Source organism: Eubalaena glacialis, chromosome 12, assembly GCF_028564815.1.
Source record: "Eubalaena glacialis isolate mEubGla1 chromosome 12, mEubGla1.1.hap2.+ XY, whole genome shotgun sequence".
NCBI lineage: Eukaryota > Metazoa > Chordata > Mammalia > Artiodactyla > Balaenidae > Eubalaena > Eubalaena glacialis.
In genome coordinates, this window is record NC_083727.1 from 50,764,414 (window position 1) to 50,780,420 (window position 16,007).

The following is a 16,007-nucleotide window of genomic DNA, read 5'->3' on the forward strand; positions in this document are numbered from 1 at the left end:
AGTAATGTGTTATCCAGCAAAAACATCAAAACTCTGCTGTGGTCCTTGATGCAATGCTGACAGCCTCTGCTGATTGCTTTCCTATTCACCCTGAGTTTTATTACTAAGTCCTGACAATGATAGGTTTCTCTGCATTAATCCACACTAATAAGGCTGGAAAGGGGAACTAGAATGACACCAGCTTACCCTCTGGCTCCAGATATTGGCAGGCTGTAGCCTGTTCATCCAGTCTACCCTCTGACTCTGGACCCAAGAAGTCTCCCTGCCCTCGAATGGATGCTGAGCAGAGGCTTTGGACCTAATTTCTCAAGAAAGACTACTGAAGTTCAGAATGACTAAAAAGAAAAAAGCAAACTCTATGGCATTTGCAAAAGAAGGAAGAAGAATCAAAATGTGTTTGGGAGAAAATCATCCACCTGAAATGGATTTATTGAATGAGAGAAGAAAAATTTAGAGATCTGCTTTATATTCTCAGTAAATTAAGAGAGGACATTGTCACTATTAAGAATACAGGAATAAAAATAAAGTGTAGTACAATGAAAATCAATAGTGGAAATAGCAACAGCAGACTTGTCACTGAAGACCATATATATATATGTATATCGTCTATGTCTATAGGTAGAAAGATCTATATATAGATTATGTACAGAATGAACTATATCTATTCATACATATATAGATATATATCCAGATATCATCTCCTTTATTTCATATAAATACACCATCTGTCTATCCATTTATCTATCTACTGATCAGTAATAAAGAGGTTGAGCTTGGGAAAAACACCCAGAATGTGGGAAGTAAAATGAGTAAAAAGGTAAGAAGGACAATCACGGAATTCCAACATAGGTCAATAAATGACGTCAAAAAGTATAATGATTGAAACTGAAAATGCATATATAAAGGTAGGTAGGCAAACATCTTTTTGTTTATTCTTTACCTCACCTTACCTCTTGAGAAAATTTAGAGTGACTTACATGGCAACAAAAAAAATGGCATAAATTATAAGTATTGGCAAAAAGAGAAAGCAAAAAACATGAGAAAAATAAATCTACTCAGCTATGCCATTCAGTGTTCATAACCCTTTTAACTTATTACAGAAAATTTCAAGCAAAAGTAGAGAGAATGACATAAAATCCCCCCATGTGTCAAAAACCCAGCTTCAACAATGACAACTGTTGTTTCATCTTATTTCATCTGTGCCTCTGCATACATCCCCCCCCAACCTACTTTATTTTGAAGCTAATCCATATCATATCAGTTCATCTGTAAATGTTTTAGTATCTCAGAAAGATAAGGACTCTTTTAAAATTTATCACATTACTATTATCATACCTAAAAAATTAATAATAAATCATCTGCTAACCAGTCTATTGTCAAATTTCACTATGTGCCTCATATTTTTTTTCTAGTTGGTGTTTTTTTGTTTGTTTGATTTTGGAAGCAGGATCCAACCAACCAGGTTTCACATATTGCAACTGATCAGTATGTCACAAGTCCCTTTTAATCTGTAAGTTGCCCCTACCTCTTTCCATCATCTTGTGTTGTCTATGCTGAAGAAACTGGTTGTTTGTCTTTTAGAGTTTCCTACCTTCTGGATTTTGCTGATTGCACCCCCTGCTATCATTTAATGTATTCCTCTTTCCCCTAGACTTCCTGTACACTGGTAGTTATCCTGAGAGCTTGCAGAGGAAGAGTGCTATAAATGATTTCTTTAATATAAATTTATTTATTTATTTTTGGCTGCGTTAGGTCTTCGTTGCTGCGCGCGGGTTTTCTCTAGTTGCAGCGAGCGGGGGTTACTCTTCATTGCGGTGCGCGGGCTTCTCATTGAAGTGGCTTCTCTTGTTGCGGAGCACGGGCTCTTGGCACGCGGGCTTCAGTAGTTGTGGCTCACGGGCTTAGTTGCTCCGTGGCATGTGGGATCTTCCTGGATCAGGGCTCAAACCCGTGCCCCCTGCGTTGGCAGGCGGATTCTTAACCACTGCGCCACCAGGGAAGTCCCTATAAATGAGTTCTTGAGTCTGAGGGCCACACTATCAGCATGCAAGTGCATGGCCACGGTCTAGTCATGCACAACTGGGCTCATTTAAAGGCTACAGTGAAGGCAGGACCTTGAGCCCCTTCTGCCCAGACTCCCCTCACCTGTCCTACAGCAGCCCCAAAGGAATTTATTTGGAACCTAGCACTTTGCTTAACACAGTTTGAAACTCTCTGCTAAGCAAGGATTCTTTCTGATGTTTGGTCTTACCCAGCAGCCTGGTAGATGGTAGAAGCAATATTGGAAGTGAAGGGCTTTCAAAATAGAGATATTAACTTGGGTCAGGGGCTGGGTAAGGCTGGGTAATTGATGACTCCAAGATCCGTAAACACAGATAATGTGCTGTCAGTAAAGTATTGCCAGATCAATCTTAATTTTTTTTCTGTACCAGAGCCCTTTTATACTTGGAGGTTCTGTCACTATTTAGAAAAAGTTTACATAATCTATAGTTATAATCCTTTCATTCACAACCTGTCATGCTGTGTTGGCCTTGAGCCAAAATCAGCTTCCACGAGCTGCATCCTCACCCAAGAGAAAAAGGCAGAGTCAATTCCTGGGCACCCTGAGAAGCCCTTCTCTGCATCCTCCTTCTAGATTCCAGAAAAAATCATTTTCCTCAGTGACTGATGGACAGCCCTGGTCTGGGCAGTCCCTGCCTCAGGTATAGCACATTGTGGATGGTACTGTAAGTCACTGGTCACCAATATGGCCACTCATGCCAGGCTGGGCTGAGGTGAGATGACTATCAGGGCAGGCTGGACGCTAAGCTACCCAATGTCCATGAATCTCTCAACACTTCGATCTAAAAGCAGTAGCATACCATCTTCAGTTTTGTGGCTATAGGGAATACCTGCTTCTTCTTACTGTGCCAGGGAGTGGGGGCAAAGTGACGGTATGGGCCTGTTGGTTTCCCCTGGGCTGTGGTGTGAACAGTCTTTGAGTTTTCCCTTGGTGGGGGTGATGCAGGCTGGGCATTAGCCTGCCAAGTGCCTATTCTGCCTATGATGGTATACGCAGAGCCTTCCAGCAAGGAGTGGCGTGGGGTCTACCATTCCTCTGTTTTCAGCATGGAGCGCAAGGGCTTGGTAATGGTGTCGAGAAGTGGGACGGAGGGTGGAATCCTCACCTATGCTTCCATCTTCACAACACGTCTCTGGGATTAGAGAGGTTGACAGTGGGCTCAGCAGCTCTAAGAAGTATCCCCCTGAGATCTTCCCAGAATTGGATCCAGAGAACTAAGTTATTCCACTGTAAATCTTCAAAGGTGAGATAAACAAGAGATGTAACTGTCTCTGCTGCAACTCTTCCATAGACAGATTTCCAGGGTCTGGATATGATGACACTGGCCACCTCTCAGTGGGTAGAGCCCCCAAATCCATTGCTCAGAACATTAAGGCAACCCAAATAATGGCCTATCAGGAGACAGCCAGACCCCATGGAAACAACCCACTCTTCTGCTGCCTCCACCAGGGAAGAGATCAAGTATGAAATTCATTCAAATATACACATGCACCCAAGGTTTGGCATGCCTGCAAACAGTCGCACTTGGAATGCCTGATAAGCTCTCAGGGCAGTGGCAGTGGTTGTAGTAATGGGCAGGGTGCTGGAGAGCACAGCAAACAGAGTGCCAAGCATCTTTCTGTCATCCACTTACAATAGACAAATGTGGGCAGTGCTGGCAGCAGAGGGAATGGGAGGAAGGTCTTGTGTAATCCCTTGTTTCTTAGAAGGGGAGGGCATGAACTCTAGGGACTGACTGGTCTCTGGAATTATCCAAGGTTGAATTCAATCTAGGGCTAAGTCATGCAGTCCCTTCACCACAGCACCCACCATTGCAATGCATCAGACCAAGGGGTTAATGCCAGCCATCATGTCCCAGAGGAGACACTGGTCAATCTTGACAGCCTCACTCCATTCAGTTTTTATAAAATGTCTGCCAAAAATCAAAGCTTAATAACTATAATTTGTCAGTTGTTCCTCCAAGAAAAAAATATTCTATAAAACAGCAGAAAAATTGTTTGAAGGCCTTTAATTCCCAGTGACAGAGTTAAGAATTTATTAACAAGAGAAAGGTTTCTCAAGCAAGAGAGTGACATAATTAAAGAAATATATTAAGGAAACTAATATGATGATGGTATCCAGGGTGAATTTCAATGAGAAGATATAGGTTTCTGGGTAGGAATGCAAGACAATAAATGTACTAAGCCAAAATCATAGATAATGTTGTTTCTTAAAATGTATGAGGGTTACATGGGTGTTTTATTACTCTCTATAACTAATATAAACATATACATATATATTCCATTGTATTATGAAATAGTAATTCAAGAAATAAAAATAATATGCCATGCAACCCACTATAATATACCTTTACCATTCATCATATGAGCTTCCCTAACATGAGGTAAAGAATTATTGGCATGGAATTTCCTTCTCTAGGCACCTCATGTGCCTAAAATAAATTGATTTGGAATTTTTAAAGATGTCTCCTCCTAGCCCAATGGTTTTATTTATTGTCAGAAAAACGTTATTCAGAGTTATACTTCATGTGGCAGTAACATTAACTACTAATTTTTAAATGTTGACAGATGATTTTAAGACCAGCATTAGTATTGATCAATAACTAAATGATATTTTTATAAAGTAATAATAATAAATCCATGCTCTCAGACATTGATAATATTATAAAACTTTTAAAATTATGTTTTACTCTACAGGCTATGTTATCACTGAAATACCATCACTTTCACAGGACGCCATGACTATTTTGCAGCAAATAGAATTAATTAGAAATTTAAATTTGAAACCTGATATTATAATCAATATTAAGGTAAGAATATTAGTTGTGTTTCTAGTATGGTATATATAACCATTCTTTTTGATAGTAAAATTCAAGGAATGTTCTTAATTGTTTTAAGGAGTTAGGAAAATAATAATTTATGCGTCAGTTATAGGGTCTGAATTATACTTTCTCATACCTCCATGCTTTTGCACCTGTAGCTCCATCCACGGGAAACACCTCCTTGCCTCTTCACCAGGCTTCATCACAGTTATCCTTTGAACACCAGTTCAGGCATCATCTCTGCAGAGCTTTCCCCAAAAACCAACCCCTCCGCACCAACACAAACATTAACTAACTCTCATTCTCTCTCCCTCTCTCTCTCCCCCACAGCTGCTTCATCACAGGAAAGTTAAATACTTCTCTGATGGCCATTCATGTTGCTCTTTTCTATCATACTACCTCACTGTATTGTAATTGTCCATTTTCTTCTAGACTCTGCCTTACTTGGAGGTGGGAACCATGTCTCACTCCTGTAAACCTCAACTAGCACAATAAGTGGTACCTAATACGTATGCCAGTTAAATAAAATGAAAGAATGAACAAATGATTTGGATGTACGAATGTTAAAGAACACTGATGGGTTGGTCCTGTTCCCATTTCTCTCCTTTACCAACTGTAGAACATGGTAAATCACATTTAGGAGCCTCAATTTCCTCTTCACAAAGATGATACAAAGATAGCTGCTTCATAGGGTTGTGGTAAGAATGCAGTGAGGTGAGGACCACTTGTTTATATGAACATGAATGATAACCGTTTATAACAATACCCTGCCTGATTCCCCAAAGGGTTTGACAACTCAAAATAAATTAGATGGTCCTCAGCTCAGGTGCAGGGACTCAGTGGTGTGTTTGGGCTAGCTGTGAGAGACAGGTGGCATTCAGTGATGGGTGTGGTGTCATCTGCAGCCCCAGCCCAATGTCATGGTCAGAGGCCAATCAAAATCCCTGTGTGACCTTCAGAATGTCGCCCATGTGAACATATGTATAATGGAGAGAAGAAAAAAAAATCTCAAACAATTAACTGAAACCAAATATAAAGTCTAGGCCATGGAACACAGAGATTATATAGGAAATTAAGACTGGGTGGAATAAGAACACAGAGATGTACAGGCCATAAGGCTCCAAATGCTCACTAAATTTGGGTCATAAATTTGGTTCTAAGTTTGATAAACCAAAGCAGAAGGGGAAATGTGACCAGTTATATAAAATTCACATTGCCCATGAAAAGACAAGCCATTCCTCAGGAAAAACAAAATGAGAGATATATCTTACATGGGTCTCAGCATAAGGATTGTTAATGTAAAGAATGAAGTCCTTAACCCCATTGATATTGTGTGATGGTGGGTGTCCATGGCAGTTTCCACAGGTAGCTGGGGCATAATCAGAGGGCCTCATGTGAGATAGAACTTCAGTACAGCACACACTTCTCTGATGGTTTGGCCTTATTTGGGGATAGAGTCTGGGATTTCTAGACCAGAAGTTTTTAGCCTGGGATCCATGAGTCCTTAAGCATCCATGAACGTTCTGAAACTATATGCAAATTTTATGTGTATGGACATTTTTCTGAAGCAAAAGCCTTTGGCTTTCATCATATTCTAAAGAGGTCTGGATACTAAAAAAAAAAAAAGCGTTAAGGGCCAGTGATCTACTACAGCAATGGGTCTCAGAATTTGGTCCGAGAGCCAACTGCATTAGCAGCACTCAAGAAGCTTGTTGGAAATGCAGATTCTCAGGGAGAACCCCAGCACTACAGAAACTGTTGGGGTAGCATCCAGCTGTCTGTGTTGAAAAGCCCTCCAGTTTACACAGTTGCTGCTGAAGTTTGAGGATCACTGCTCCCAGGCATACCTTCAGATTCACCCTAAGATTAATAAATCACTTCCTATAAGTGAAAACAGGAGACAATAGTCTTTGTCAAGGACCCACAATGTGGGTATTCTGGGTTGCCGAATGAGGGCAAATATACATGTGGTTTTTTTAATTACCAGAATGGGTTGAGATCTTTTTTGTGAAAAAATTAGAAACCCTAAATAAAAGTCTTGCCTCAGTAAATACCCATCCCATCTCCATATAGAAGTAGTCTGAAGAAATCAGAAAATGAGCACGAAAAGTTCTAAAGTTTCTTGCTTCCTTTGTTTCTCAAAAGTGTGATGCATGAACTGTTGGCATCAGAATCACTGACGATGTTTGTTAAAATGTCTGAGCCTCACTCCAGACTTAATAAATCACAGGGGAAGCAGAAATCTTTTTTTTTTACGGTCCTCTGTATACAGTTACACTCTAATGTTTGAGAACCACTACTGTAGAATGTCATCCAGGGTTTATCGTGAAAAATATTCAGAGCAGGATTTACAGCTCAAAACCTTAGTTTATCATTAATAATGTGTCACAGAGCGTGGGCTACAGATCAGAAGGCCTTGGTCCCGAGTTGTCGTTTCCCCTCATGACATTGTGACCTTACCCTGCCAGAGCAGTCCTTCTCTGATCTGCAAAATGGCTTTAATCATAATATTGTATTACTTCTCTTACAGGGTTAGTTTAAGAATTGAGTAAAATATTACACACGTGCAAGCACTTGAAATGAGAAAATTACTCATAGACTTTGGTTTTGGCCTTTTTTACTATCCAGATTCAATTCTCATTTACAAAATGAAAAGGTTAGACTAAACTAGATGACCTTTCAGGTCCCATTCACTGATGCTATTTTATGAAATACTTCATCCATAAAGCTGTAAATGATAGTAAATACTATAAATACAAGATACATTTTTTTGTCAGAAGATTGTGGCTATTCCCCCATTTTCATCCATTCTCAGCCTTTTCAAACTAATCTGACAGAATCCTCCTGTGTACCTTTGCTGACTAAATTGATTTTCTATTCTATTTCTCTGGCTCTTTCTACTGTTACTCTAACCCTCTTTTTTTTAAACTTTGGGTTTATTTATTTATTTATTTATTTATTTATTTATTTATGGCTGTGTTGGGTCTTCGTTTCTGTGCGAGGGCTTTCTCTAGTTGCGGCAAGTGGGGGCCACTCTTCATCGCAGTGCGCGGGCCTCTCATTATCGCGGCCTCTCTTGTTGCGGAGCACAGGCTCCAGACGCGCAGGCTCAGGAATTGTGGCTCACGGGCCTAGTTGCTCCGCGGCATGTGGAATCCTCCCAGACCAGGGCTCGAACCCGTGTCCCCTGCATTGGCAGGCAGATTCTCAACCACTGCGCCACCAGGGAAGCCCCTTTTTTTTTTTTTTTAATCTTAAAGCTTCTGATACTTTCTCACATGTATTACTTTTGGGTAAAGAAAAGTGTTGTCATAGCATAAAAGCTGTATCTTGTGCCTCTCTTGGTAGATGATAAAATCTGATTCAAAATGCCATTTACAGTATTGAATTTGCTCAGGGTTTTGAGGAATTTGGGAGTTTATATACTGCATAATATGTGAATAGGAAGTAAAGGCATATTCAGAATGTTTTATGTAATTACTAATGTTGTTCCTTAGTGTCCTGACTATGATTTATGCCAAAGAATTTCGGGGCAAAGGCAGCACAGTAGTACAGGATACATATTCACAAGAGATCAGTGGGATCCTGAAGTCATTGAGAGTCGTAGGAAAAAGAAGAAAGAAGCCCAAAAGGAAGGAAAAGGAGAAGAGGAAAGGGAAGAGGAAGAAGAGCAAGAAGAAGAAGAGGTAATATCCCCATACCAGATACTACACTTTTAAACTGCTATAATTAAATTAAATGATAGTATAAATAATAAAAAATAGCAGCTACTAGAGAAAATTACACTTTCTTTAAGTTTTCATTTAGTCTGGAGGAAATGGCAAAAATATTTCATGTTTTCAAGAACCATTAGATCATAATGTACAGGTCATCAACTTTAAGGTCATCCTTCTTGTCAACATGGAAGTCCCTCCATATCCTGACAGCTAATCTGCTTCATTTCATAGCAACAGAGAGTTACTGGTCACCTACTATGTGTCAAGCACTATGTAAGCTAGAGTGAGGAGTTAGAGCAATATAAGACAAGTGTAATATGGGGAAGAAGGTAGCCCAGTCAGAATCCAATTTATGAAGTTAGCATAACCCCGATTTCAAACTCTGACAAAGAGAGCACATGAAAAGAAAGCTATAGCACAATTTCACATATAATGTTGATACAACAATCCTAAATTCAGTACTAGTAAGCATAATGCAATAGGGCCTCAAAAGAATCTTCTACCATGACTTAATGAGGAAAATTGATATAAAGAAATCTGTTAATAGGTCATGGGCTGGATTTAGCCCACTGGGGTGGGACAGGTCATAGTTTGCCAGTCCTTGCCCTACTGAAATATACCTGTGATTTCCATTATAAATTTATTTATTTATAATGTTTAATAATTTAAAATAATCTCTATAATTTGTAAATTATGAATAAATACTATTTCTATTAGGGCCTAGACTCTGTGAAGTCAGATGTTAATCTGTAGATGGCTACATCGCAAATCATTTGTCTAGTGGAAAAGATAAGCCCCAAAGGCTACAGTTTTATTGCCCTGTAGGATATTAAGCAGGATATCAAACTTTGCACTCTGATTTCAGTTATTATAGATACTTCAGCTTTGTCATCCTGCTGGTTCCCTCACTAATAGGTTAAATGAATTTTTGACATTCGTTCTTCCACTTAAGAGTAGATCTTAAAAGTTCTCATCACAAGAAAAAAATTGTAACTATGTATGATGATGGAGGTTAACTAGCCTTATTGTGATCATCTCACAATATGTACAAATACAGTTGACCCTGGAACAACTCCAGGGTTGGGGCACTGACCCTCCATGCAGTTAAAAATCCAAGTTAACTTTACGATCAGACCTCCGTATCTGCGGTTCTACATCCTAACAACTGCAGATCATGTAGTAGTATGGTATTTACTATTGAAAAATATCCTCCTATAAGTGGACCCATGCAGTTCAAATTCACATTGCCCAAAGATCAACTGTACTGAATCATTGTATTGTACACCTGAAACTAATGTAATGTTATATGTCAATTACATCTCAATTTTAAAAACCTGTTAATATAAGACAGCCCATTTAAAAATATAAAATGATCTTCCCTGTGCAAGTAAGGCATTAGATAATAGTCAGCATCTATACCAGATTTTTTTAAAAAGGTAAACCTCACAGCAAATAGGAATAAAAGTGGGTCATTTTAGCATGAATAAAGCATACCGTTGTAATTAAGATAATAAATATGATATTGAATGCCTACCAGGCATTGGGCTGAGAACTTTTACACATACTATTTCCTCTGCCTTGAAATATTCTTTCTCCAGAAATCTGTGTGGCTCTACTCAAATGTCACTTCTTCAGAGAACCCTTTCATGACCACCTTCTCCCATCACTCTCCATCACCTCTCCCCTGCATCATCTTTCTTCTTAGCTCTTACCACCACAGCCTAACCTGTGATGTATTTATTTGTCTACTTGTTTATACTCTGTCTTCCTCAATTGGGACGTGTGCTCTCTGAGCCCCAGGGCTCAGTTCTGTTCTGTTCCCCAGTTTTGTTCTCTGTCATCTCTCAAGCTCCTAGAACAGTGTCTGGCACAGAGTAGGCACTTAAGCTTTACTAAATGAATGAATCAATGAATGAATGAGCTACAAGCTCAGGTATTCATAGAAAATCTAATTTCTTTGTCTCTAAAAATCTGATGTTATTCCTTTACTCTTCCCTACTTATTGGGGAGCAAAAAGAAATTAGTAAGTATCCAAGTCAACTTAAAGCTTTATTCCATCTGATAAAGGAACTTCAGGGGTGTTCTATCTCTCTAAAATAAAAATCCTGTTTCTAATCTCCCCTTCTCCCTTCTTCTCATCCCAAAAGGGCATCTAGGTATAAGGAGGGAGGGATATGACTTGTAAATAAAGTAACGATTAACATAAAGATATTTAACATCCTTTCCATTTAGGCATTTATTGCTGAAATGCAGGTGGTGGCTGAAATTCTTCAACATCTAGTTCAGAGGCCTGAGGATTATTTGGAAAATATCGAACACATTGTTAAACTTTATAAGGAAATAATTCTTCACCCTTTAGAAGTAAGAACAAGATGTATTGCTGAAAATGGGAATGTTGATATTTGTGTTTTATCCCTGAAATAACTTTCACATTTTTTCACTTCATGTATTATCTGCCTGATTCTCCTCCTCTTGAGCTTGGTAAAATGCTATCAGAATAAGGTTGCATTCCAAAAGCTGTTTCACAGAACAATATTATTTTACTCTTACAAAGCAGGAATGTTGCTGAAAATTGCATTTTTCAAAAGTCATTAGGGGAATTTATTTATGGTTGGAGGTTGGAAAGTCCATGTCAAGAGATTGTTTTGTGAAAGCATTTATGGGTTTATCAAAACAAATGTACACTTAAGGTGTATCTTTTATTCTAAAAGTAATTGTTAATTTAGTTAAATTGCAGTCTAAAGAAGAGCTATCCCAGACTGGTTTCTCTGTTTATCCCATTCAAAGATGATTATTTGTAAACATGATAAGGCCATTATATATTATAATAGGAAAATTTTAATTAAAATAATTAGCATTTAAAAGTATGATTGCTGAAATTATGATTATTGAAAAGCATATTTTTATGGTTAAAAATCCAGGGTAGACTCTGCCCAATTTGTGTGGGAGATTTATTCAACAAACATTTATTATCTGGTATTTGGCCAGATACCATGCTAAGCAATGGAAATACAAAGAAAAATAAAAAACAGTCCTCAAATTACCTCTTCCCATCTGATAGAGAAACTAAAATAATTTGTTTCATGCTGTTTTATAATGTTTATATATTTTTAGAGACAAATGAGTGGATCATTTTCATTCCCACTGCCCACCCCCACCCCCCGCCAAAAAATGAGAATCAAATTGGTTTCTTTTTTTATTGAAATACAGTTGATTTACAATATTGTGTTAGTTTCAGGTGTACAGCATAATGATTCAGTACTTTTGTTTTCTTATGTATGACTTTGATTCCTCCCTTCTTCTTCTTCCATCCCTGGCCTTTAAACATAGCTTCTTAAGTGTAATTTACATGTCTATCTATAATATTCTTTCTCCTTCAACAAAAATATTCTACATATTCCTTAAGTGGCTGGCATTGGGTATCAAATAAAGCATAATTAATATCAGATTCAGAAGATTAGAAAACTATATTCATGGGCAGGGGGTTGGATAGGGATCAGGTCTCACATCCTAGCATCACCAATGCCCAGTGCAGTGCCCAAATTCTGGCGAGTGGTAAATGCTTAACAGATGGTCAGCTGAACAAGTGATGAGATCACAAAGGAAACAGAATGACAGCTTCAGTTTCATTACATGTAAAGCTTCTGGAAATAGTTTTTTAAGAAACACCTCACTCAAATTAAAAGACAGCAAACTAGAAAAATATCCACATCAACTATGATAAAAGATTTAAAGCTTTGATATATTAAAAGGTCATAGACTCACAGACATAGAGAACAGACAGGGTTAACAAAGGGGAGGGTGGGTGGGGGAGGGATGAAGTGGGAGTTTGGGGTTAGCAGATGCAAACCAGTGTATATAGAATGGATAAATAATAAGGTCCTACTGTATAGCACAGGGAACTATATCCAATATCCTGTGATAAACCACAATGGAAAAGAATATAAAAAAAAATGTATATATATGTATAACTGAATCACTTTGCTGTACAGCAGAAATTAACACATTGTAAATCAACTATTCTTCAATTTTAAAAATGTGAAAAAAAAGGTCATCGAAATGATTTTTCTAAAACCTGTAAGGTCTCACCCTCCTGATGATAAATGGGCAAGAAATATGAGCAGACAATTCACAAAACTGAAAGACAAAAGAGTAACAAGCCCGTAGAAAAATGTTCAGATTTACTGATAATAAAGAAATGCTAATCTAAATTAAGAGATATTTCCATGATCAAATTTTAAAAGATGAACAAGGAATAAGAATTACTAATTCTAGCAAGTATATATGGTAAAGCAAACACTCTCATACCCTGCTGAAAGGAATATAAATTAGTATGGTGGTTTTTAGACAGCTTGTCTGAAAAAAGCCCAGAAGTGGAAAAATTCTAAGCCCTGCAGGAAAGCATAGATAAGAATTGAGTGCCCTGGTGCCAGCAGAGCAAGAATTTCAAAGCCAAGAAACTAGACGTTAGGCCTAGGTGATGCTTGCTGAATAGTATATAGCTTGCCTTGTAAGGTAATTCCAAGGTGCTGGTGTGTGTGGAGGGAGGTGGGAGAGCCTTCAAAGGTATGATCCTGCAATTCCAGTCTCCTCTGACCTGGCTGAGATGTCAATTCACTTGGAAGGCCAATACCACCAAAATTCAGTGTTCCTTCAAAATACATGAGGAAAGCAAGTGGGAGCAAAGTAACTTGCGTCATTTTCTGGCTTATATCCTACTTCAGGAGTAACCCAAGGCTAAGTCCTCATTCTTGCCTGTCTTTGAATCCCAGCTTGACTCCTGGTCGGACCTGGTATAGGATCTTTAGCCTTAGGATTGTTCCTACCCTTAGACTTAGTAAGTCCATTCTTAAGAATCTAGCTTAAGGAAAGTATCTGAAATGCAGAAAAGCATAATGTACTTCCTTGTTCAGAACATGGTTATTTATGGTTAAATAAATAATGCAGGCATAATGTGCCTTCTGTCTAGAAGAAAAGAAATACTTAGAACCTAACCTTGCGCAGTATTAGGAAAGACAAAATGTACTGGACATTTAAGGAGATGATTTTGTTCAGACTATTGCAACAGGGAGAATGTTCATTAAGGAGGACTTTCTCAAAGAAAAGTAAGGGGGCTGGGGTTTTATGGAGGCAGGTAAACAAGGGAGCCATCCTCAGGTCCTATGGGAATCATGAAAAAAGATGGAGATGGATCTTATCCGACTCTTTGAGGAAAGGTAGAGGTGGGTCTTATCTCCCCACCATCCCTACTTTCTGGGAACACAAGACTCAGATAGAGTTCAACATTGCCAATGTAAAAAAATAAAATCCCTTGGATTTTAGATTTTAATAGTAAAAAAATAGTGGAAGAAAATTTACAAGAATATTAATATATCCTTGAGATAGAGAAAATCTAATTTAAGCAAGGAAGGAAATACAGAAACAATGAGAACAGATTTCATCATAAAAATATTTTATATTGCAAAAGATACCATAAACAAAGTCAAAAGATAAATCATAGCAAGGTAAAACATTTATAAACCATATGGCAGATAAGGGCTAAAGATTCTCCATGAATGTTAAGCAGAAGAAAGAGTCTAATGGAAAATTGCACAGAGGTTATGGTTTGGCAGTTTACAGAGATGGATATCTGGATACTGAACATCACCCACAGCCAGGGGAATAAAAAGTGAAATGAACCAACCCCATTCTTCAGCTAGCAGTTTGGTAGAAATTATTCTATGAATATATACAGAGAGATGCCCCAAAACACTTCTATTGGGAAAGACTCTAAGACTTCACTGTAGAAAAAAATGGAAAAAACAGAAAGAGAGTAAAATTCATGGTAAGAAGACTAGTTTAGGCTTTTGTAAAAGCTCTCCTGAAAATAACATCTATTATGTCATGTATAAAGCAAATAATTTAGCTTTAAATATTTCTTCATGGTATATTAAGATTCTGATCTTTTGCCAATGATCTTGAATGATGAGGCTTCTTTTCGACTATCTGCAGGAAGTAATGGCTGAGCACGATTCCCAGTATCTCATTGAGCTAGACGGAAATAAGCCCCCAGAGGAGCTCTTCATGGTAAGTGCAATGCTCAGTAAGAATATGCCACAGTTTGGAAAATCAAAAAACTATCGACTGGATTATACTTATTTTAATAAATATCAGAAATAGATTTACTTTTTTAATACCATTTATTTCTGAAAAATTCATCTTGACACTTAAAATTTTGATGTGGTATTTATTCATCTGTCCATATTTAAATCAAAACTGCATTTGAATTTAAAATCTCTGTGTGACCAAAAGTGCCTCAAAGAAAAGGAAAAGCAGATAACAGCCAATAGACACAGGATACGATGCTTAACATGAGCCATAGGGAAATGCAAACCAAAGCCATAATGAGATACCACTGCAAATCCACTAAGATGGCTAAAATTAAAAACAAAAAACAAAACAGACAATAAATAACAAGTGTTGGTGAGGATGTAGAAAAATTGGAACACCCATACATAGTTGGTAGGATTGCAAATGGTGTGGCCACTTTGAAAAACAGTTTGGCAGTTCCTCAAAAGGTTAAACATGGAGTTACCACATGACTCAGCAATTCACCTCCTAGGTATATACCCAAAAGAATTGAAAATAGGTGTTCAAATGAAAATTTGTGCATGAATATTCATAGCAGCACTATTCACAATAGCCCAAAGGTAGAAACAACCCAAATGTCCATTAACTGATGAATGAATAAATAAAATGTGGTATACTCATACGATGGAATATTATTCAGCAATAAAAAGGAATGAAGTATTGACACATGCTACAACATGGATGAATCTTGAACACAGGCTAAGTAGAAGAAAAGTTACAAAAGATCACACATCATGATTCCATTTACATGAAATTCCAAAATAGGCAAATCTATAAAGACAAAAAATGGATAAGTGGTTCCTTAGTGGCAGGCGGTGGGGGGCGTGGGTTTACCACTGTGCGAGATCCCAGGATAAATGTGGAGTGACTACTAATGGGTAAAGGGTATATTTTGGGGGTGATGAAAATGTTCTAGGATTAATTGTGGTGATGGTTGCACAATTCTGAATATTCTAAAAACCATTTAATTGTACACTTTAAATGGATGAATTATATGGTATATGAATTATATCTCAATAAAGCTTTTTTAAAAAAGAATATATGCATATTTGAAAATACAATATTATTTTCACTATTAAACAAATGACAATGAGGGGAAATAGTTTCCATACTTATAAACAAATGCTGAGTATCTTTTGTAAATATTTTAAAACTTCTGATATTTCAATAGGAAAAAAGCAAATATCTCGATAGAAATAACAGGCAAAGGGCATGAGCAGGTAATTTAGAAAGAAATGTCTAATAATATACTTTCTTAAACTTCTATAATCATATTATT

At 37.6% G+C, this 16,007-nt stretch overlaps 1 protein-coding gene across 1 annotated transcript in view; it reads left to right on the forward strand.

Annotated features, from left to right (window-relative positions):
* The window catches only part of AK9 (adenylate kinase 9), a 114,650-nt gene that overhangs the window by 7,802 nt on the left and 90,841 nt on the right, over positions 1 to 16,007 (forward strand). The window contains 4 exon segments of the mRNA XM_061207210.1: positions 4,759 to 4,871; positions 8,381 to 8,569; positions 10,832 to 10,960; positions 14,591 to 14,669. Coding sequence (XP_061063193.1) covers positions 4,759 to 4,871; positions 8,381 to 8,569; positions 10,832 to 10,960; positions 14,591 to 14,669 — 510 coding nt within the window.